Source organism: Siniperca chuatsi, linkage group LG15, assembly GCF_020085105.1.
Source record: "Siniperca chuatsi isolate FFG_IHB_CAS linkage group LG15, ASM2008510v1, whole genome shotgun sequence".
In the NCBI taxonomy this organism is placed as follows: domain Eukaryota; kingdom Metazoa; phylum Chordata; class Actinopteri; order Centrarchiformes; family Sinipercidae; genus Siniperca; species Siniperca chuatsi.
In genome coordinates this window covers 14,496,974-14,521,820 of record NC_058056.1, presented here as the reverse complement: position 1 = coordinate 14,521,820, position 24,847 = coordinate 14,496,974, and the positions used below count along the sequence as shown (strand labels likewise).

The 24,847-nt window shown below is 40.7% G+C and overlaps 1 protein-coding gene across 4 annotated transcripts; it reads right to left on the bottom strand.

The window, feature by feature from the left end:
- Positions 1 to 68: 68 nt before the first annotated feature.
- zfyve28 (zinc finger, FYVE domain containing 28) lies at positions 69 to 24,320 on the bottom strand. Of its 4 annotated transcripts, none has more exons than XM_044166539.1 (14): positions 23,933 to 24,320; positions 9,787 to 9,927; positions 7,201 to 7,338; positions 6,806 to 7,008; positions 6,562 to 6,651; positions 6,325 to 6,414; positions 6,131 to 6,232; positions 4,516 to 6,036; positions 4,124 to 4,219; positions 3,454 to 3,617; positions 3,251 to 3,367; positions 2,313 to 2,417; positions 2,084 to 2,187; positions 69 to 1,945 (listed from the first exon to the last, which is right to left on the bottom strand). In XM_044166539.1, exons 1-14 carry the CDS (start codon positions 23,966 to 23,968, stop codon positions 1,814 to 1,816), a joined length of 3,039 nt encoding a protein of 1,012 aa, XP_044022474.1. In that variant the 5' UTR covers positions 23,969 to 24,320; the 3' UTR covers positions 69 to 1,813. The 4 variants fall into 4 exon arrangements, with proteins under 4 accessions (XP_044022474.1, XP_044022475.1, XP_044022478.1 ...); XM_044166540.1 differs by having other exon boundaries at positions 2,313 to 2,414; positions 23,933 to 24,319; XM_044166543.1 differs by lacking the exon at positions 23,933 to 24,320 and adding an exon at positions 8,724 to 8,900 and having other exon boundaries at positions 9,787 to 9,922.
- Between the last annotated feature and the right edge of the window lie 527 nt (positions 24,321 to 24,847).

Below are 24,847 nucleotides of genomic sequence, written 5' to 3'. Positions count from 1 at the left end.
TTGATCAATCCAGGACACAAATCTATTGACACATTTCAAAGTAGAAACTCAACGGTTATCAGTCACCATTTTTAAACAGGAAAAAGTAATTTATTTCAATATACATCGCATTTAAAACTATATAACATTATTTGTTTGTTGAATATTTCACACAGCTCTTATCATGGAAATGTCCTGGAATTTTACAAAATAAGATGAAGCTCTGAAACAATAATAATATATCCCGCCCTTTAATTACTGCATGACTCCTTGTATTTTACATAAAAGTAATTATAGCGTCATACATTGTTTTTGTTCTTTATAAAAGAAAAAACACATACCTTTTAAAAGTGAGTTTATATGTTCTTTGATGAAAATAAGATTGATCCAACAGTAGTGAGTGATTTTGATTATGTAATGCCTGAGAAACTGCTTCACGTCAGAGCAGAATGGACATAATGTGATATTTCATCCATGTCGCTCAGAGGTCCATATTTGTAGATTGGCCACTTCAGACCATTCAGATGTACAAACTAATATATAATAAGCATGGAAGATACTCATTGCAGTGGATGCAGATCAAAGAGCAGAAAGGAAGTCAGGTGCAAATGATGTCAGTCTGGGAACAAAATAACTGTTCCTGTCCGACAGTACCACCAGAGCCAAAGATGGAAATAATTTAGTATATACCTTCTCTCTTCAGAAATGGCTACAATTTAAATAGCAAAGGGTTGTCTCTAAAATGTGCAGGACCATTGCAGTTAGTAGTCACAATATTGCACTATATCGAGCGTGAGGAAGAGAAATCAATGGGCAATAACTGGCCTGTAGTCTGTAGGCCAGCACCTGAGAAGGCCTCTGATTCAGAACAAATTGTACACAACAAGGTGATGAGAGCACTGAGCAAAGACAGGCCAACTCTCCACTAGGGGGCCTTCAAGCCCTGACGGTGATGACTAATGAATCCCTTTTATCCATCTCAGTGTGCAGCGGAGTCCCCAGAGAAAACTAAACATGCCATGGTGCAACTGTAAAAGCAAGGGGCACAGCCCTTTGCCATCAAGAGGTGAACGATCAAACTTGTTGGAACCTAGAGCACATTTCACAAAGTGATACAGAATTACACATTCATTGGCATTAAAAGCATGAAGGAATCTCAATATAAAAGCTGTCTGTTTTTCATTTTTGCTTTAGTGGGAGTGGTAGCCTAGTGAAGATTGCTTTCCAGTTCCCATATAAATAGCAACCATTTACTGAAGACATTGTAGTGTAGCTATTACCAGATTAGCCTTATTTACATGGTTATCGTGACTTACATTCTTTTGAGTAATCCGAGTCCCGTGGGAGCTCTGGCACAAATGTAGGAAGCTCGCTAAATCATAGGAAAATATGTCACAAGTCCTTTCATTTACAATTAACACAACAAAACAATCAAGGTGGCCTGTTCTGATTTTGTGCTGCAAACTGCTACAGAGGATTGTTGCACAATGCCAAATGTCAAAATCTGTTATTGCCTGTTTATCCCCTCTCCCTTTTGCACTTCTATAGTCAGACAGGCATTTGTGAATCATTTGTGTGTGTTGGCTGGGCACTGAAATCAAACCCTTTGGTTCCCGGTGATGCTCCAGTCTCTCAGAAGCAACAGAAACAGATCGAAACATCACTCGTGGCTGCGTGTCTCGTCTCTCTGCTCTGAAGCCTTGCTTAGCAGGTACGATGGCGACCATTAAGTTTAACAGAGCAGTGTGGCATTTGCTTTGTACACAGCCTTGGATCTGTCCGTTGCATATGCTCTTGTTATGGCGGACTGTGTGCTTTCGGTGATGATCTGGGGTCAGATGCTGGCCTTGTCACTGTAGAAGGGCGTGACATGAAACATGTAGCAGTGTGTGCAAACCCTGACAGGCTTCATCTGGCCATATCGGGGCAAAGGAGCAGAATGGGAGGAGCAGCGAGAGCAGAAGATCTGAAATGACACAGTAATGTATGAGTGAGTTACTATCCATATGATGACGACACACAATGTATGAGACATCAGTTTGATCAGCTACATATTAAAGTGAGAATTCTGCCACCTGGGCTCCCTCAGACTGAGTCATCATACCTTTCCACAGCTTCTACAGTGATGCTTCCTGCGGATGACAGTGAAGGGAGCTTTGCAGGCAATGCAGGAGTTGCAGGCTTCATCAGGGACCCAGTCCGGAGGGTCTACACAGAGCCAATGAGAAACAGTTAACACAAACTAGGCCTGTGACCATCAGTACGTCTGATACAGAGAAAAGGGGGAAAAGGAACTGGCTGAAATTTTAACAAAACTCTGAGGATTTGCTTACCTTCGAAGTGGCCCTCCCGGGCCTTGGCTGCCAATTCAGATGAGGAAATGGTCTCCTGACAGAGAGCACAGTCCTCCAGCACTGCACTACGCAGAACAGGACCTGCTGGACACCATAGAAGAAACTAAAACTGGTGTAGTGTGTGATTGATTGTTGTTTGTGTTAAAAAGAGTTATGCACACGTTAGAGACAATGTGGTGCAGACTAGCTGAGGCAGGTGAAAAGGCATTACAGCAGTCAAGTGATATATGTTAAAAGTATGGATGACATTATAACATAACATTATTATTCATCTGAAGTGTGTTTATGGTCACCTAAATGTAAGTCCAATATTCACTCTCTTTTAGTGTTTTTTTTTTGGTCTCTACCATCTCCTAAATGCTCCACTATGTTCACTAGCTTATCGCTAATTGTGTCTCTCTACTGTTTGGTGCTGAGCAGGTAGTGTACAGTGGGTTTTTAGGGCTTTTTTTCCCCCACTTAAAACAGCTGCCTGCTTCAGCCAAAAACAGCGCTATGAGAGCAGTGAGTGAACCAAAACAGTAAAGTTGTGAACAGACAGCTAAACAATGAGCTGAAACTCACTATAAAGCTCCATAAAGCTGAGGGTAGCTGCAGATTCAGGTGATAATTCTCTGTAGGCTCATCACTAAAAGCGACCCCTTTGTCATTTGATACATCGCTATTATAAAAGTATCAATTATAGCCGCTTTAACAATGGCAATGAACATAAGTTTATAGACAAATATTAAATCTTTACAAGCAGATTTAATATTTTTAGCAATATGTCCAATGAAGTTTGTGTGCAGAATCTGTGCCAATAAAAAACAGGGCCATTTTTTTGTTGCACTAAGGTGGTTTTGATTCTGTCTGTATTTTACTAATAAGGGAAAGACAATGTACCGTAACATATTGTATATCCAAGACATGTTCCTCACCTTTCTTTTGCTTATCGTTGTCTCCCTGCTCACACTTGGTTGCCATGACTTCAAACAGAGTCTTGAGGATGCTGCGAAGGTCACTAGCATAGTTGGTCTGCAGCTGATCAGCAACACCTGTATCACACCAGAACACGTGATGGATATCAGCACGAGAGACAAAGAGATAGAGGGAGGGCGACGTACAGAGTGAGAGCTTTTACCTGATATACAAACAAAGAGACGGTGGATGAGGTCGCTGCTGCTGTGGAAGCGTGATCGGATCTTGTTCCTGGCAGCCATCTTGGCAACTTGCAGGGCCAGCTGGATCTCCTGATGGTCCAGGTCTTCTGACATCCCCGAGCTGGGGGTCAGACTGCTGACAGGGCTGGAGGGAGCGAAGAGCGACAGGGCAAGATCATTATTATTTCTTTCCGAACTCTCAATTTACACATTCAATTCATATTTTATCCATTATATATTTTAATCCTTAAATTGAAAATGACAAATGAAGCATATAAAATGAAGGATGAAAAGAAAACAAATCCACTCTCTACATATTTCTCCACTTATTTTATAAACATTACAAATTGCCAGGTATTTGCTGTTATCATTGAATATACTGGACAACAATATTCCAACATCAGTCTAAATAAACCTACAGTCTCAGCCAGGAGGCAAATTAATGCCGTCACCTGTAGTCCATACGGGAAGGAGTGACTGACACTTCAGTCAATTGCTGAATGTGAACAAGGGATGGCATAAAGACTGGAAATTAACCAAGCAATCTTTTCATCTATCACACAAGGACTTTACAGGTTACTATCAGAGCGTGGGCAGGAAAAAAACACAAACATATGACAGTGACACACCCTTTCATGAGTGCTTAGTTACCTGGGAGTGTATGCACTGCTTGTCAGACTACATGTGGTGACCGACACACTCTCACAGTCACTACCTGACACAGAGCTGAGGGGAGAGTTCTGAAAACTAAAAAACAACCCAATAAAGAGTGAAAAAAAAGAAAAAGAAAAGAAGTACAGAACAAACACAATGGTAAAAACACATAGGTATATAATTAAGGCAACATAAGGCAAAGTGCAGAATCAGAAACAATGGATGAAAGCAACATAATAATTCAAAATATATGATGAAATATGGTGAAATTAAACAGATATTTGTGTTGATATAAGATTGTGTCGAGGTCATACCTCCCCCAAAGAAAACAGATTACTCCAATATAAATCAAAAAGCTAGTAAAATTAGTCATAACAATGACAACGCACCTAGAGCTCCTCCTGCTTTCCTCTTTGGTGTCCCTCTTCATGTCTTTAGTTCCTGGCTTGTCCTTATCCATCTCCTTGTCCCTCTGATGGCCTCCACTAGCCTGCTGCCTCTTTTCAGTCCCCAGATGGTGTCTGCATGGGGAGGGTCCATCCCCTCCACTGGAGCCACAGTCCTGAGCGTGATGCCCAGGCCCCGGAGCCACCACCAGGCACTTCTCACAGAGTTGGGAGTTTGAATCCTCTTCCAGGATCTCTGCAGAGCAGCGGGAAGAAGGGGGAGTCAACTGGGCGAGCTCACCCTTACTGTGAGGCTCGTGACCTCGTGGGGGCAGCCGGCAAGCAGAAGACTGGATGACAGTGCTGGGGGCTGCGGTCTTACAGTGTTTGTCCAATCCCAGGGCGAGGCCTAACCCGAGTCCATTGGTCTCTGTGGTGATGGCATCCTCATGGCCATCCTCACAGCTCCCACAGCAGACACAGGAGTTGAGCAGGCAGTGAGTGGCCACCAGGGGGCTGCAGGGCTCAATCTCAGAGGAAGCGGGCCGCGGCAGCAGCAGCTTGTCAACAGCCAGCTCCGTCAAGCTGGGTGAGCGAGGGTTGAAGATGACCGTGGCAGACAGCTTCATCCCACCCATACGGTGGGCGATGACCTCTGCTGTTTCAGACGCTGTCCCCTCCAAACCCATCTCCCACCCGTTGGTGTAAGGCAGTGGTTCAGAGCCAGGAGCGGAAGTGCAAGGAGGGCGCTTTGCATTAGGACAGTGTGTGTTCTGGCTGCGTGGCTGCGGGCATGGCTGCTCTGACTGGGCCTCAGAGTACCAGCCGTTCCTGGTAGAGTCTGGCCGTGGTCCCGGTTTGTGCTGCACAGGACAAACAGACTCTGGTGCTTTAGAAGGAGAGGCAACACAACTACAGGCCTCTCTTGAGATGCTGGTGATGCTGTCTCCTGCTGCGTCCAGGTCGTCCATGAGGAAGACCCTGTCCTCCTCTACGTAGATGCCTGTCCTACCCTGGCCCACCAGGAGCCTGCGGGGAGAGGCCTCAGTGCTGGAAGCCCCACTGGAGCCTCCTGCCTCTCCTCTGTGGGGATGGTTTGCTGGGGACTGACCCTGGCTGGGAGGCGACAGCAAGGTGGACATCTCGTCTCCCACGCGATACACCATCATGTTGAGCTGCTCCAGTTCCTCCTCATCGTACTGCATGGAGCAGGCCAACTCAGCCTCCTCTGCCTCCTCACAGAGCAGGCCCTGCTCCTGCTCCTCCTCCCAGCCCTTTTCCACTTCCGCCGGCTCCTCCTCCTGGCTGGGACAGACAAACAGAGACAGATTCTCCTGCTCCCCCTCACTCTCCCCCTTGAAGGTGTCATTAGCAGGGCTGCAGGATGAGTGATTCTCTTGGATTGGAGCTGGTAAGCTGTTTGTGGCCAGCCCCTGGTCTGTGGACAACTCCCCGTCCTGAGAGATACACAGGTTCCTCTCCAGTGTAATCAACTCCTCCTCAGTCAGGGTCTGCAGCAGGTCTCTGCAAAAACATCATTGTAACATATTGATGGAGGGGAAAAAATCATTTAGAAAAATAAATAATAATAATTTTTATAATATGTTGAAGACTGTACCTGATTTTCTTCAATAAAGTGCGAAAAGGACGGAAGAGTTCAGACATGTCCTCTGATTTTCTGTCTAGGTTGAGAGGCCCCTCTGAATACACAACCAGCCCACTAAAAAATATGTTTAAAATTCTGTGAGAGGGCGGGAGAGAATAGAAAACAAAGAAGTGGGTGGAAGAATGGAGAGGACAGGCAACACTTACCACACAATGGCTAGTCTGGGAATTGTAAACATCAGTGCGGGTTCATAGTCATCGATCATGTCTTGTGTAAGATAGCCCAGCTTCAGGGCCCTGAGACAACAGCACAGGGGAAAACACAATAAAAAAAATTTACCACATATTATCTCCACATATTTAGATTCTGGTAAATTCCAGATGAAGTCAGCAGTACTCTATAGGATGTAAATATTTCAAATGTTTGTTCCTCTGTAAACTCACCTCTCCACAGTCTCACAGAAGAGCACAATCACGTCCTGCTGTACATAGTATTCTTTGGGAGACTTCACAGGCACCATGGCTGACACATAACTGGCAATGGAAGAAAAAGAAAGTGGAATGTAATGTCATTTACACCTTTGTTGAATGTTTTTGGCAAACTTGCACCAAAAAATCCTTGAGAGGTTGAGAAATGTGGATTAGTCTTGTTGCTACAATTGCCAATAATGTCTGGTCCTTCATTTACCTGAGCTCAAACTCAGCAAAAAGGCTGTCGAAATGTCGCAATGCGTCCTTCATGCGGTCCGTGTACAAGTTAAGGTCTCTCAGGGCCTGGTCTCTGGTGATGTTACGCACCTCCTCCAGGCTGCGAGTAAGGTCCTTAGCCAGGGGTCTCATTGCTATACTCTCTATCTCCCTGTTCATGATGATGGAGCCAGCAGCCAAACACTACACAGGAACACGTATATCATAAATGATCTTGCCTCGTACAGAAGATTAAACTGAGAAACTGAGATGGCACGCTTAACGATCAAAAAACACCACAATTGCAAAAATGAAATACAGTATATTTATGCACGTGTGTAGGACTTCTGCAAGGTTGTTTTCCTCTTCAGACTGATGCTGGAGGGAATACACTACCTCAGCCCCAAACCACAGCTGCCCTGCCAAGTTGTCATGACGAATCTCCTCTGGGAACTTGACACAGAAGTCTCTGTTGGCCCGGTCACTGGGGATACATTCATCCATGATCTGATTGATAATGTTCAACACATTGTCCTGCAGATGAGCACAAGAGGGACAGAAAACAAAATTGAACAAACTAGTTGGAGGGATACAAATTAGTGAGTAGAAATCTGTTCCTGAAAAGCAGTTTTCTCAGGGTTTACTTTGATTAACTAATGTTGGTTAATAATCCAAGCTTCACCTCTTTCAAGAAGGCCATTGTATTGCAGTGTTTAAAGACCATTGATTAGGAAGTGAATGAAAACAATTTGACAAGCAAATGAGACCATTAGGGCCCTCGCAGCTACATTCTCCTTCAATAAAAACACTAAACTAAAGCCCATAATTCCAGCAGTGAAAATGCAGTGTCACACACAGCAAGAGCTAATCAAGAGCTTATGTGCCGCTGGCATGTACAACGGCCATAACAATGACTTACAATGAGTCTTTCACTCAACTGCAGCTGCACTGTGCACTGTAATCTTGTCAGGCACAGCACTGCGTCTTCTCTGCTCGCCTCGAGGAGAAAGATTAAAAAGCTTTGAGAAGGAGAGCTTAACCACTGATTCCTTTATGGTTGTGTGCTGTGTGCTGTGTATGTGTGAGCCCGGTCTGAGTACCACCCCACTGTCTGTGAGCGTCTCCCAGCAGGGGACACCGGTGATAACCTTCACTACTGTTGGTTTCAAATCATCCAGGAGGTAGTGACTCTGGAGTGACACCTGACACACCAAAGTCACAAAAGAATGGCTTCAATCCTTTTTTTTTTTCAGCCTATGTGTCACTCTTTTCACCATCTATTTCTGACCCTCTCTCTTCCTCTGTCTCTTGTGTATGCTATCTAACTCAATCTTTGTCCATCTCGCACGCCTGTTCCAGCACGCCACACTGTAATAACAGACGTGCCAACATAATATGAACAGCATGCCAGCAACCCCTACAGAGGCCCATGAATAAGAGCCGATAGCTGCAGTGGCAGGTTCAAGTGCATATTTTGGCTTGAGTGCATTTGCCTTCTATGGGGGCCTTGTTGCTGTTGGGTATCATGCTGCCTTATTCATTCTCCAAAACCCTTCAGGAGGGGCGCCACTGAAAAGACTCCTCTCTGAACATACAAGCGCTGAGAGTTTGCCACTAAACATTTTCACTTCAACTTGTAGGGTGAGAAAATCAGAGACTAATTTGAGGTACGGACACATCCTAACAAGAGCGAGTCATTCACAACTGTTGAAAAGCCTCAGCTTGATCAATTTGGGGTGATGGAAATTATTTTTTTTTAAAAGAGAGAGAATAAGAAAGTAAGAAAGAGGAAGAAGAGCATCAGAACAATGAAAAGAGAAAGAAGTTGCAAAGAAATACCAAAGAAAAACAAGGTGACAGTTAGGCAAAGGGAAGGTCGGAGGGGAAAGAGACAGAACAGTTGGGGATCAAGTGATGACCTTATTAAGTGGTTCTCCCCTGTGTGCTGTGGTGGTGGGGGGAGGCTAAGGCACAACGGGCCAGATGATGACCTCCCTCCACCACCTGCAGTTCTCTCAGCATGATGCAGCATGGCAGCCATCACTCGCGCACAGCATCACCTTCTAAGCTCCTCTCAGCCCTGACCAGATAAAGACCTGAAACAATAACCTGTATCACCACACACAATAACTGGCCGTACATTTACATCTTAAGATTCTCAGTTTGTGTTTCATTCAGCAGTTTTTGCATAGAGTAAAAAAAGAGAGATAAAAAGAGTCAAATTTCTGAACCAATTCTTGTCAGAACATGACTACTTTAATGAAACATTAATAAAATGCCTCTTACCAAAGAATCTGCTCTTGTAACCATTTACTAATAACCCACATGACACACAGTGCAGTCCAAACAAAGTCTGCTTATCTCATCTTATCAGCAAAACTGCTTGATATAAGAACCCGACCAACCAATGTTTGGTAAGGCAACAGTCATATCACCACGCCTGAATCCAGAAAGGGGTGATAAGGGTGTTGTCTATTTTTAGCTTCCAGGCCAAACCAAGGTCCAGCCAGGGGATTTTGTGAATGAAAAGAATCTAGAATAAACATAAGAATTTGTGGCTCGGAGTCAAATCCAAGCCTGGGGTTAATTTTACGGATATGGTCACAAGCCTCATAGTAGCTTCGGATAAACTTTTGAATATATTTTTGCACAAAATGAGGACTGTGGATTTTGTACCCCATCACTGCCATTGAAAGTCCATTAGGAAGGGATATCTTAATGGCCAGTATGAAAAGGAGGAAAGATTACAGCAAGCAAAACCTGTTTCAATGTTCATATGGGCATCTGACTATTATTTTAAGACAGACCTGAAAAATTGTGAACCTATTCCACCTTTACTCCACGTAAGGGCTATTTTCATGTATTATATATAATTAGTGAATGAAATATCAATGATAATTCAAATAGAACTGACTGAAATTCATCCGTAGTGAAATGAAAGGCACAGAAAGATGGTGACTTTCTTGGTTTCTCTCTGCTGACCTGACAAGAGCGGAACTGGTTGACCAGCAGGGTACATCTCTGAGGGTCCTTTCTGCCGTCAAGGCCATCCAGCTCAGTGGCCACCTGGTTCAGCTCTTCATCAGCGTAGTAGAACTGGGCCAGGAGCTGAGGGTCCGTCCTCTGCACAGAAACACAATAGAGACACAAGGAGTTCATTTTCAATACTGGTAAAGCTGTTTATGAGAAACAATACGGACGAAGCAATGCTCAGAATTTTAAAAACAACACAAAAGGTTATAAATTAAAATTACTGTGCTTGAAAATATTCAAGACCCTCTCTATGTTTAGTGTGATTGAGTTCATATGGGTGCCTGCTTGTTCATTGACTGTGTTATTTCTTAACATCTTATACCACAAAGTACATTAGTTTTCATTATGTTCTCAATTAATCGATTATTCTGGTCTATAAAATGTCAGAAAATGGTGAAAAATGCCCATCACAATTTCCTAAAGCCCAAGGTTTTCTTAAAAAACAGTCACTTAATGCTTCATGAGAGCTTTGGTTGATGAACGTTACTCTGCCAACATCCACTGATTACCAAACATCATAGGCAAATCTTTGATTTAATGAACGTTACTTCCATCACAGCAAAGCCCTGCGGTACAAAAATGTTGACTGTCCTTTACTAACTGGTTCTTAACACAAATATCAGAGCGCCAACAGCCGTGAAATCATGGGATCCAACCTTACATCTCAAAACAACACAATATTTACAGAGGAAATTACTGAATATCAAAGCAAACAAGACTTTTATTTGACTCTAAACATTGTACAGGCCAGGCCAAGCCAGGATAACTTGGAAGTCTAGAGACAACATGCTATGTTTTTCTGTTATAAGGGAATGACTGGGACAGAATCTCACGTTTTACTAAACTGTGGAATAAACTCCCCATTTCCCAAAACCTGCTTGTTGGTCTCATAAGGTGTGTTAATTATTAATTTCAGCTGCAAAATTTAGTATCTGATGTCATGAATAGAGGAAATTCAGCAACAATACAGATAGAGGAATATCACTCTTGATCTGCTCTATTTTGACCATTAGGTCTAGTAGTAAGTAAGGACCTGTGTTCATTCATTACACTAGTTTCCATGGGTAGTGCTTGGGGGAATTAAGATGTACACTGTTTAGAGCTCTGCACGAGAGAAATACAGTATCCGGTATGGATAGCTGCAGTCTCCAGTCTCTGTTTTCTAACTGTCAACACACAAATTACGTATTATGTTCAGCAAGTCTCCAGGTTACAGCACTTTGGTGTTAACAGGTGGAGTATTTAAGTCAGCAGAGTTTCACCCACTCCATTTGTACATATCCAGCAGTGAATCTAACTCTTTTAGTCAAGATCTGGTTTGGGGATATAAACCCTAATCTCATGCAAATAAACCACGAAACTGAGAGAGAAAGAGATAGAGTGATGTAGAGGGAGTAGTCAAGTCAAGGCAATACAGCACAAATATGAAGGCAGCATAATACATCAACATGCTGCCGATCTGTAGGGACAAAAATAAAATCAGGTAAGTAGGGCATTGTATAGGCCAGCTTAACAACACATTGCTCTTCCAATTGCCAAGGTATTCTGGTGAACACAAGACATGGGTTTATTCGAATACACATTCATACATAAACAAATTTTCAACAAGTATGGGAAAGTTAATGATAAAAAATGGCATTAATTCTGACAAGAGGAGTTAACAAAGGTTAATATGGTGTGAACGCCCCCATGAAGTAGTAGGTGTAATTAGAGTGCCTGGCCCTGGTAGAGGATTTATGTCATTATCTCCCACCATGCTCCCCTCAGAGTGTGTGTGTGTGGGGAGACAGCACAGCGCAGCAAATCACTGCGCTGCTGGGTGAAGCGCACCTACAGCCACAACACACAAGGTAGGGAAGAGACATTGATGCACAAAAAGCGTAAACACAACAAGTGATCATTTGTATTGCTTAGACCTACCCAAAATGAAATAATAATTGCAATTAAAATTTTACAGGATAATAAAGATAGGGCTACCATTTTTTAAATCACAACACCAACAAACACTGCATGCACTCACACACGCACATCCTGGGTAGGGCTCACGTTGATCAAAAGGTTAATGGTTTTGAAGATGGCGACCACATGCCAACGTGCATCATCACAAACCACATAGACCCAATGATGGTACAGGAGCTTAAAAGGACAGCATGACTGTGCAGATTGGAAGATGGGAGACCCGTAAACAGGCTTGTTTGCCTGCAATGCATCGACTGTCTGGAAGTGTTTTTCATGAAGTCAAAGTGAATACTGGTATTTACTGAAACCTCTCACAGGACCTTTTCCCTTAAGTTTGCAGTGCTTCCTGTTGCGTGATGCTCTCCCCGTGGGCCCTCGCTTCTCTCTCTGAATATGATACATGGTGCTGTTCCCTCACTCTCTCTCATTAATAATGAAACAAACAGCAAGGAGAGAACACAGAGATATAACCTACAGCTGGGGTACTTGTCGCATTATTACTGTGAGGGGGAAAACATATTTTGAATGTTTTAAAAGGTTATTTGGAGGACTGAGATATGTCCTAATAAACTTGGGGAGGGCTATATTTTGACAATTTTTGACCTTTATTTTTTGTCAAAGTCATATTGATTGGGTGGTAATGCAGTTGCAAGAAGGATAATTTGTAATTTAGTAACTAATATGGTCCTTTCATGTGCAATATTCAGAGCTACAGTAGGGTGAATTACAGAAGAGCAGCACTGGATTAGAGCAGATTGGCATTTATTTTCTTGCTCAAGGACACTTCAGTGGAGCAGATACTTGCCAAAATAAAACCCAGTTTGTCCCACAGAGCAAAACCTATAATATCCCAGCACATTTTGATCATGTGTGTGAATTTTGATATCTCTGCCATGTCATGTTTACTGAATAAATTGGATGAGCAATGCAGAAATGGTATCTAATCCAAACTAAAACAATAGAGTAAGGGTTTTACACTCATCTCAAGTGTTCTTTCTTAACAAGGTCACATACTTGAAGTATGGGAAGAATGTGAATAGACAGCCACAGTACTATAGCAAAACAAAAATAATCAGCATAGAGAGAAAACTGTAAATAGTATTATTCATCAATGCATTGGCATTACTATAAAGGAAATAAAATTAAGTGGGTTTCTATGAATATATAGGGTAATGGGAAATGATCACAAAGGAAATCTTAATTAAACGAAGGGAAGCAAACAAATCCACTGTAAAATGAGGTATTTCTCTTCACATCCAAATTCAATTTCTGAACAGTGAGAAAAGCAATGATATCACCAGTCTGGAGTCACATTTGACTTTGAACTTTACACAACTGCACAACAATGAGTGAGTCTATGATACAAATGTCATGATGACCAAACAGGAAACAGGAGTGGGAGACAGTGAAAGACCTTTTTCCAGCACAGGCACAACACGACCCACAGAGTTGTGGCATTCATTTTGAGATTTCTGATGCATATTGGCCAACGCTGACGGAGGAAGAAAAGAAGTATTTGAGACAGACGCCATCCTAAAGCCTCCTCCTGCTGCATTCCTCACACAAGAAGGAACATTCCTGCAGCGTTGCATCATGGGGGAAAAGTCAAAGGCAGGGAATGTTCAAGACATGCTGATTTACTTTTAGATAGGCAGCACTACTTGAGCTGCTTGGTCTAAAAGTTTGGTGATCATTTATAAATATTAGAAAAAAGGTATGAAAAGATTAAGTCAGAACTGACAAGCAACTAGATGACTCCATCTAAAGTGAAGAGGTAATGGGTTATGGTCAACACAACACTTGATTAAAATATTGTTTATTAACTGTGTAAGGCAGTAAAATTACATTTCACAAAAACAACATATCTAAAATTGCAAACGTTATGCCAATAACGTTAGACTGAACGACCAAAAACATCAGTTAGGTTAGCATATTCAGATATTTCCGACTGATTCTAAACTGTATTAATACAACTAACTACTTAATACAAATATGTTGATTGATTTTGACTGGACAGCACAACAGATGTTTCCTAGCAACTGATTTACACATTACAAAAGTCATGGCAAAAGTCAAAGTAGTAATGCTTCTTTAACATCTAATGAAATTCAGCACAGTTAACAGCTCTGATTAACAGGGCTACCATAAGGGGAGCAGTCTGAGAGATGAGACGATACAAGTCATGAAATACAGACAAATCCTTTGAATGAAATTCAAATCTAAAGCCTTGGATGGTAATATTTACCTTGTTACATGGACTATGAGTCAGTGATGATGTTAGACTGAAAAGCAAAAAAGGCAAGCTGTCTGTTGAAACAAGTGCCGGTTTTCATCTGCTTACATAACATAGATTGGCACAGAGTAAAGTATTGGACTTGACATTTACTTTATAAGTATAGAGTAAAAACTACTTTATAAACCTCAAGACTGAGAAAAAAAAACAAAAAACAAAAAAAAAAACAATCAATTTAAGAAGCTGAAAAACAATAATCTTCCTATAATAGTACTGAAATTGTTTTAAAAAGGTAAGTGTGTGAACATCTGGGGATCTGACTCCTGAACTTGCAAGCTGTGTCATCATCACCAATGACAGCTCTACCTTGCGTAAGTGAGGAAATGATTCAGCAGATTTAGCTCTTGTCCCCTGTGGCGTGCCACTCTCCTGTTATACTCCTGCTGTCAGTTGTCCTGGCTGTCCTGTCTTTGAGTTTACTCAAAAACTCTATCCGTTGCGTTCACAAACCCATCATTTCAGACTATTAGGCACCCACAACTTCATCCAGAGTGACAATTACTGTTAAGCCCCCTCAATCACGTCATTTCACTATGACTCAGTGAAATTTCTGTCCCTTTTGCTTAACATTAAATCAATAACAGGCGATGACAGTGTGACTCTTATTGGAACGTGTTACCAAGAGTTGCCTGCTGCTGTATGATCAGCATTATCTCAGCCAGCTTTCTCCTTGAGCTGCTGATTCTGGGCTTCATTTCTATTCAGACTGTGCAGATGATGGAGGCCGTCAGGCTAATGCTTCATGAACGTCTATAGCATCGGTGCGTGCACATTGAGCCCACTTAAGGGACTTATGAGAAACCTTGCCTCTGCCCTCCATACTCTATTCCAGGCTCAATTTGCTGCCTTCTGACTGCCTTCCAAGGATCAGACGTAAATATTGTAGGGGGGAAACCAGTTCACTCTGCTTCATTCAGTCAGTTGGCAGACTGGCAAAAAAGCAGCCGGATACAGTTCATTACCTTATTTATTATTCAGGTCTCAGCATAAAAGCCCAGGCAAGAGCAAGCCAATCGTTTTGGTAACAAAGAAGGAAACTTTCTTGACCATTATTTATATTATTCCTCAACCATTATTTATATTAAGTTTGGCAGAAACTTTCTAAGAATGCAGTGTTCTGAAGGAGGTTCTGTTGTGTTGAGTCATTCCTTTCTTGTTCAGCTTGCATCAGGAATTTCTTTCCTCACCTCTATGTTGTTTTCTGCAGCTAGTCGAGTTATTGATGACCTTTCAGGCATAAACTCCAACTCTCTTCTGGTCACATTTTAAGACGGTCTCAGATTTTCTATTAAATAAATGTGCAATTAAATCAATGGCACTAATCACAGACTGCGTCTGAGTATTTCTGCACTAACCAGCTGAAAGTTGGATCCACAGCAGACTACGGACTTAACTCAGTTCATTGACTCAATATATTCAGAGTGGTCTGCCCATCTGGACTGATGGCATAATCTGTGTGCTTGTCTGGGCTGCCCTAATCTGGCATTTGAACTAAGCAATGACCTGTGCATGTGGCTGGCACATGGTTTAGCATGACAGGCCGTGGTGACAGAGGGGGCGCAGAGGATTTGGGTGGCTACAAGGCGTGTCCAGGATCCCCTGATGGTAGTGTGGTGACACCCCTCTTCCAACAACCACAGGGATGTTCTTATGCAAGAAATAATCTGGTTATACAATTCAGAACTGGCTGTTACACTGGCTACAGAGGGGAAGGTGAATTTTAGATTTACAAAATCAACTTGACATTTTTCATGGAGTGTATGAGTCCTGAAGATTGGAGATGCATGCCCCCCATATTTATATAAAAACACCATGCCTAACATTTAAGAATTTTACTGAACCAATAAAAACTCAAACAAACCCACCTATGCACTGTCATGATTCCTCCGTGCAACTGTGACCCACATCCCCTCTTGACTGTTGTGATGTGCATGACTCAATGAGACTAAATTCTGTCCACATACCTTTCATTGTTATGAACAGTGAATGAGAGCTTGCATTGCCCAGGCTGTCCCAAGTTACACACAATGACAGCAACAGCACGTGTGTGTGTGCAAACACACATCTTTGATTGCTGTCTGTGGAGATTAAATGTATGTCAACATGCTTGTGCAATTGGGATTGCACCTGAAATTGCGCCACTAACATCTCAACCTAAATGCAGAGTAGCAAAATAAGTAGTTATAAATACGTAAATAATAAACCAGTAGCAGTAATCTTTCCACTTCTCCAAATAGGTTTTTACCTATAACAAAGCATGTTGCCTAGCAGTACTTGGTATGAACACTGTCACTCATATCATCTTTCAATCATTATTGTTTTTTCAAATTAACAAAATACTGTATATCACTATAAGGCAAATCCTTTGTCACAACGTGACCAAAGTGCTGCAACCTTTAATTTTATTGCCTTTTTCAAAAGATGGCACTTGCTCCCATCCTCATGTCAGACATTACTGACTTTACTTTTGTCTCTCCCCTCTGGCACATGAAAACTACAGGATGAGAACACAGACATATTTTAATATGCATCTACTGAAAACATACAGTTTTCCATTAAAATATGAGTTAAAATATCAATGTTTATCAAAAATATTGTTTCAATTAGTCAATTCTTCAGGATTTCTTATCATCCCAGCCCTAGATTCCAGTAAGAAGAAACACTGGAGCTGCTAAAGAGCGACATCCTCTCATCTTATCTCCTGCCAACTGTAACCAAGGCCAAAATCTAATCCCAAAAATACAGGCCTACTGTTCTCCTCCTCTCCCTCCCATTCTCCCTGCTGCTAAGACAGAGCCCAGAGTAGGAGGGTGGCATTTCATTTTCTGGCTTTTCCTAGAACAGTCAGACTCACAATATAGACAAAGGGCACCTTGAGTGCATGCTTTATGTTTATCATCACAGACAACTAAGAGAGGAATTTAAAATCCGAGAGTGTACAAATTATTACCAATAAGAAACGAGGTGTAGAAAATGAGTGCAGCCTCTCAGTCGATGCCAGGACTAGCTGATTATCTGTGGTAGCTTTAAATCTATCTCTTCTTCCACAGCTATTTTCTTTCAATCATTGCTTCCTCACACCTCGGACAGTGGGCACTGATTCCCCAATCCTGCAATGAATTTAAAAAGGCCTTCAATCGCCTGGCCTGTCTCAATCTGCACTAGGGTCAGCTCTCTAAATCCCGGCAGCTGACACCAAATCAATTACTGCATGGCTGGTGGGTAAGCAGAATGGGACATCCACAAAGAACTCCAGAAACTGGGATAAATATGAAGCCATGCTGGCCGCTGCTCAGCAGTTTGCTGGTCCATCGACTCCGTGCCAACTGTGCAGAACCAACTCTGCAAAGACAAGACCCTAATTGCTTTGCCTGCTCTGTTTTCTGCTTGCATGTTAGCAATATTCACAAACAAACCAGGGTAGTGATAAATGACAAATGAAGGGCAAACAAGAGGGTGAGATAAGTCATGTAAACAACAGCAGAACCTACTATATCTGGTTCTGTCATACCCTGTAGAAGTGAAGCGATCATTACTGAGGAAATCAACCACCGTGATTCACCAGATCTCGACAACCGTGACAAAATATTGCCAACAAAAAGGAGTGGTACTCTGATGAAAATATACATAAGTATTCGTCTGTAATTTTAGATTTGTATTTGCATATTAACTCGAGAAAAGTACCTTAACATTGACAAGAATAACTTCTAATTAATTTTAAATTTATTATTAGGTATAAACTGAATTAATTAGGGCTCCAACTAACGATTATTTTCATAATCGATTAACCTGCCAATTATTTTCTAGATTAACCGATTGGCCTATAAAATGTAAAAAAAAATGAATGCCCAAAGCAATTTTCTAAAGCCCAAGATGATATCATCCGATCAACAGTCCAAAACTCAAAGATATTCAGTTTATTATCACATAAGGCTAAGAAAAGCAGCAAATCCTCACATTTGAGATGCTCAAAATATTTTGATTAATTGATTATCAAAATAGTTGCCGATTATTTTTCTGTCAACCAGCTAATCGATTAACCAACTAATTGATTCAGCTGTAGAATTAATGGGTATCAGCTTAAAGCAGAGTGAGGCTGACAATTATTTTAGTTTAGTCTCTAAAATGTTGGTCTCTAAAATGTCAGAAAATAGTGAAAAATCACAATTTCTTTGAACAAAAGGTGATGTCTTCAAATTACATATTTTGTCTGAACAGACCAAATTCTACGATTCTCTATGATATAAAACATCTATGAAAATTGTTTCCAATTAATTTTCTGTCAATCGACTAATTGTTTCAGATCTAGTCTGTAGCCCCTTTGTACACTGATTGCTTGTTACATGATTACAAACAACCTACCTATCTAACTACCTCAATTAAAAAATCTAAACACAAAATGTATTTAAAATTCATCATCATCACCTGTATTATGAGTATCAACTTAAAGATGAGCATGAACACAACACCATGAGCCACATACAGTGAATTTCAAACAAAATGTACTTCTTAGCCCGGAAGGTTACTGAAAATGTGTCTTGGGTTTTCATCAGTGCTGTCACAGATTTTTTTTTTTTAAAAAGCATTACAAATAGAAAACCTCATGGTCATCCATAACCCTGGTGACCCTGCCTCCATCTCCACACATTTAGTTTTTTTTTTTTAAATTAGACATATATAGCTTTTACTGCTGTTTTAACCATGTGTCATAACCACCTCTTCATAGATGAACATTTCCTTTCAAAATCAAATTCAACTGATGCATTTTAAGTAGGGCCCACACAGCTGGCACAGAAGGAAAACTGGCTCCTGAGTGGATGATAAATAAAAATGTGTTGCTTTGTCGAAACCATCAGCTGTCAACATGTTGGGTTTTCTTTCTGACAGTGTAGACAAACATCTCTAAAGCATCTTTTATGGTTGCTTGACAATGATTTATGTCCATGGTAAATACTTACATGCCTCGTCGTGTTTCATTAACATGTGCACAAATGATTTCACGCCACTGTTCTAGATATAAAACAGATAATTTTATGGGATTTCACCTTAAACCATTAAATATATATAGGTTTAACTTTTATTTAGAGCTGAAATTATTAGCCCAACAACAATTTTAATGGTAGATTAATCTTTTAAGTCATTTTTTAAACATAAATGCCAAAAAATCATTGGTTCTAGCTTATCAAATGAAACTTTTTGCTGGTTTTCTTAGTCTTCTAGGATAGCATTTGAGTTTTAGACTGTTGCTAGGAGAAAAGAAGACATTTGAATATGCCAACTTGGGCTGTATGGAATTGTGATGGGCATTTTTCACCATGTTCTGACATGTCATAGAATACGTGATTGATTAATCAAGAAAATAATCAGCAGTTTAATTGATAAAGAAAATTATTATTTGCTTAACTATTGTCTTATTGTATTGGGTTACATTACATTGTACAGGCTTTGTTACTGTGCCCACTACCACTATGGATTTAATGTTTCTCTCTAAACCTCTCTCTCTCTCTCTCTCTCTCTCTCTCTCTCAAAAACCTAACACGGCATTGAGTCTGGTTCTGGCCAAGGTTTCTGCCTCTTAAAGGAAGTTTTTCCTTGCCACTGTCACCAAGTGCTTGCTCATGGTGGGATTTGTTGGATCTCTGTAAATAATATTATAAAGAGTACAGTCTAGAATTGGTGCTATATAAATAAATTGAATTGAATGTTTCTAGATATTTCCTTTTCACTGAAATACAACTTGTTACTTTCAAATGCAGTGCAATCATATGGATTGCCAAGAGAAAACCTTGTTAACTGTAGTTTCATGTTTTATAAGCCAAAAGCCAAAACTGGTCTTTTCTTTTACTATATACTAAAGATAACAAAGATATATTTGTACTACACTAAATTAATTAATTAATTAATTAATTAATTAATAAATAAATAACACCGTTGCCATAAAAATTACATAAGAAATTAATAAAATTTGTGAGAAACAGAAGGTAAAATTAGGAAGTTACACTGAAAAACAACTTATAAACTGAGAACTTTTCTTATGGTCAAATCTGTTAAGATTTCTGACCATTAATTATAATTTTCTAAAATTAAGATGCATTTTATCCAAATTCTCAAGAATGACCTGTCAGATGTTGGATGATCTTATCAAAGTAATTAGGCATTAGCATTACATATGTTCATACACTTGCAAACGGCCGACATTGTTACACACTGATCTGATCTGTTTGACATTTCGATGAGGAGTGCAGAAAGTATCGGCTACCCACACACTAAACTGTCCGGTGGGGAGAGGGGGGAATGAAAGGCAAATTAGTAGCATCCTGTAGATGGAGGTGAGTGCACCCGGCCTGATGCGAGCTGTGAGCCCGTCACACTGACAGATGAGTTGGTGTGGAGCTGAAGGTCAGCTCTTGAATGCCTGATGGAATAACAACCAAGAGAGGAACACAGCCTACAGAGGGTGTGTACAGGTTTAGCCTCTTGACATCTCTCTTGCTTGCCATCAGTCACTCTGCAAGTTTGCCGCTGATGAATGAGAGGTGAGGAGACAGTGGCCATTTTGGCTGTGCGGAAACCTGAGCCAGGTCTCGTCTTTGTTTGGGACTGCGGGGATGTGTGATGAAGCAGATTTGTATGTTTTTATTTATAATAATTCTCCCCTTATTTCACCCTCCCTCTCCAAAGCCTCTTTCCCTATCTAAAACTTTTAACTGCAGAATGCACTAAGTTCAATGAGCAGTCAGATAAAAGAACACAAAATACCTAGAACAAGTAGTTAGATCTCCTTTGCAGATATTCTGGGAAATAAAGGTTAACCATTCACACACAAAACAACTAAAACAGTTTAAAGGCCTAGAAGGAATGTAAAAAAAAAACCTCCTTACAGAAGGTTATCCTTGCTATGGGTGACTATTGGAGCCTTTCCCCCACAGCCTTACAGAAGACCAGGACAATTTTTACACCATTCTTACACATTCATTTTTTTCCAGAAGTTGGCACTTTGATGGCAGACTCAGGCAGTATAGACGGGTACATTATGTCCCGCACAGAGCTGCACACTACTCTCTAACACACTGGGAAGGGATTGTGTAGCAGGGGCAACAGAAAGTCCTCCTCAGTGGGACTTATCTGGGAGGTAAAGAGCAGCTCTGGAAATATCAATAGCTCTGCTTCAGTCAAGGGAACATGCTGATTCAACACTTTTCTGTCTCTGGGAGAACATAGTTTAATAATAAACAGCTTACTGTTGATGCAAAATGACAACACTGTGCGGTGTTCAACTATAAATGCCAGAATATGTGGGTTGGGCACGGATTTTAATTACCACAGAAATATTTTCTCTCTGTGCAAAAGACAAACTACTTGCTAGCTTGCTGCTGTTCAGTTGCAGGAGCATAAAGTGATCTGAACCCTCCTTTCATTACTGTTGTCTTTTCATACTGATTATCATAACTGCCGAGGTTTTTCGCACTTTTCTCTTCACTCCTTTGAGGCAGAACTGGTCATTTAAAACCCACAGACTTATGTGTAATTCTGTAATTCCTAGCATGACCGTGATTTAGCAGAAAAGGCACTGATGTAATAGCTCAGTACTTCAAAGTCAGTAGTCATTCATGAATGTGACAATACTCTGGTGAACCCCAACACTTAAGCCTAGCCCCAACAATGAACCACATAAATGCTGTGACAGCAAACATGGTTAGACAGAAAAAAGAGGAATGACGCAGGTGTGTGTATGTGGTGAAGAGCAGGTGGATAATATATGATCACAGGCATTTGATTTTATCCCTGTCTGACATTACTGTTGCAAAACCTCCAATTACTGTTATTGTTTGATATGGAAACTCAGTTGTCTTCTATTACCAGAGACTGACTTATAAACGTATACTGCCAATTGGAAATACATGTTGACAAACCTTTTGAGTAAAGCAAAAAATGTGATTTTCTATGCCAAGAAACGCAGCACTGCACCACAGTCACAAATTTGTTTAAGAGGCTTTCTGCAGTATGTTTTACTCTATTTCTATCAATAGAAAAATCTGCTTTTGAGACTCACAATCTACAGCAGTTATGATGCAAGGTCAACCTTTTATGTGCAGCTATTATGCCAATATACTGAAAGGCCGCCATGCATTAAACACACTGAAATGTTATACAGGTCTGTCGACTGGCTCTGGACTTGGGTGTGTGGACTAGAGAAGAATACTTTACACCATCAGCCTCTTTATCAAAAGTCAAGATTTTTTAATTGAGTTTAAGGAATTCAATATTTTTTTAATTCCATAATGTTTTTACATAAATGCTCTGCAGTTGATAATAATAACCTTTTTGTACCCATCCTCCAGAAGAGGCTGCAGTAGAATACCATGTAGTACAAGTGGTGTGCATCATTTCGCCAAGTGCTTCTCAATGGAATATTTGCTCAGTGTTCCCAGTAAATAGCAAACTTTCCATAGGAGCATATGAGTAATTGGGACAAGGTGATGAGCGCATATAGGCTCAGCTGTAAACCCACGTTAAATATGACATCTAAAGCTCAGAATTCTGTAGAAGTAGACCAGGTAGGAGTTTCTCAATCTAACTTGGGCAAAAAATGTGTTTTGGTTTGTTACTCTAAATGCTACTCTAAAAAAAATTATACACTGATCAATGACAACTTGCCTCAGATTTATGCAGCTTTGTGCACTCACAAGTTGTCACATTAAGTACAGTAGTTTACAATTTCTCCTCCTAAAACCTAAAAGTTCACAACAATTCCCTCCCTGGAGAAATATACACATTTATTCATCCTAAAAAGTGCTGCAGTTGGCTTATATTAAACTGTTCATTTAACAATGCGACCAAGCCTTCAATACTTCATCTGCTGTGTCAGGCATGTTTCCACACTCTGAGCTCGATTTAAACAATCACAGCACATCCATTACTAGCTCACTCTGAAAGTGATGATTTTGCCTACAAATGGTGTGTAATGGGCCCAAGTAGCAGCTGATTTGATGCATTTTGCTTTTAACAACAACTTATCCAGTTTGGGGTGATGTCTACAATCAACAAACAAATCAAACCCATTCAAATGCTTCAGAGTTGAAACAATTAGTCATTTAATTAAACAATTTGAGAAAAATAATTGCCAATTTTTGATATTCATTATTTTGATAATCAATTAGTATTTCAGTCATTTTTCAAGCTTAAATGAAAAACATTTCACCTAGTTCCAGCTTCCCAATTGTGAGGTTTTGCTGCTTTTCTGTCTTATGTGATAGTAAATTAAATATCTATTAAACAAGCAATGTGCATAAGTCACCTTGGGCTTCAGTAAATTGTGATGTAAATTGTGATAGCCTTTTTTTTTTTTTTTTTTACTATTTTCTGACATTTTATACAAAAAATGATTAATCAGTTAATTGAGAAAATAACCACCAGATGAATAGACAATGAAAATAATAATTGGCTGCAGCCCTTAAATGCAAAATAAGTTTTTACAGAGATTATGTGACTATAATAAGAAGAGAAAATCACTTCAACAATACCAAACATTAATGACAATGTCAGCTGAAGGCAGCAGTTAAGTTAATCAGTATAATTCAATGTACATTGCCCGGCTGTAGCATTGTTAGTCCTGACTAGCGCTTGAAAACAAAAGCATCAACATCAACAAAGAGATAGCTGCTGGTTAATACAGTGTAACATCAGGAACACAGGCTAACGTTAGCAGATGTGTGGCAGAGAATGAAGAGATCAGGCTAGCGAGCCAAACTGATCTGCTGTTTTGCTAGCTATCTCCAAAGCTATGCATAAAAAATAACTGACTGCAGAGCTGACACGGCGTGTGGATCCAGGATAACTTACCTTGGGCTTATACAGCCACTTTCGAAAGCGGTTCATCGTTACCTCGCCACCTTCCTTTGTCACCAACCCCTCCTCTCCTCCCCTGTACCTGTGTGTCTGACAGTATCAGCCGTTGGCTGCTAAGCTAGCTAACGCTGGTGGGTTCCAAAACGGAAAAGGTACAAAACACAATGTACGGTAAGTTGTCCTGAACGTTACAATACAGCTATGAAAGCGTACAAAGAAGATATTCGAAAAGAACGACTTATTTCCATCTTCCCTGAATCCCGAGGTTGGCTACCCGTCTCCCCCGCCCCGGCCACTTCCAAAGTCCCGACGATACAGATAAGCGGAGCACCGACTGCTCTGCTGTTCTCTGCCCCTCTAACGTTACTTGATGACAGTCACGTTGACAACATTCACCTCCCACTTTCCCAGGAAATGATGCCTCCAAGTGCTGCTCCAAAATACCGTGCTCCCCTTCGCTTTTGGGCGAAAATATGAACAAAACAGACCAAGTGACTGGTCATTTTTATTTTTTAAATAGAGCATGTTTACTTTAGAAATACTCGACTTTTTAATGATGATTCGTGTCTGTTATGGTTTTTCCACACAAAAAAGTGTGAATTATCTATTCAAAATGTCTGTCCGGTGTCTGTTCTGTGAATATGCAAATATTTTTAAGGGTTTACTGTGTCCACATCAAACTTGTGTTAGTTGCATATTGGACTTCCAAACTAGTCGTGCTGTCACAAAATCATGCTTTTACGTACACGTCCTAAATTCAGATTTGAGGTCAGCACAAATAAACTTTCCCCCTTTAGCAGATAAATGTGAAAACAGCCTTCTTGTGTGAAACTCTGCACATAGCCTCCATCATTCTGCACAGTGAAGGGCAGGCATTCAAGCAAAGTAACAATAAGCAGAACAGATTTT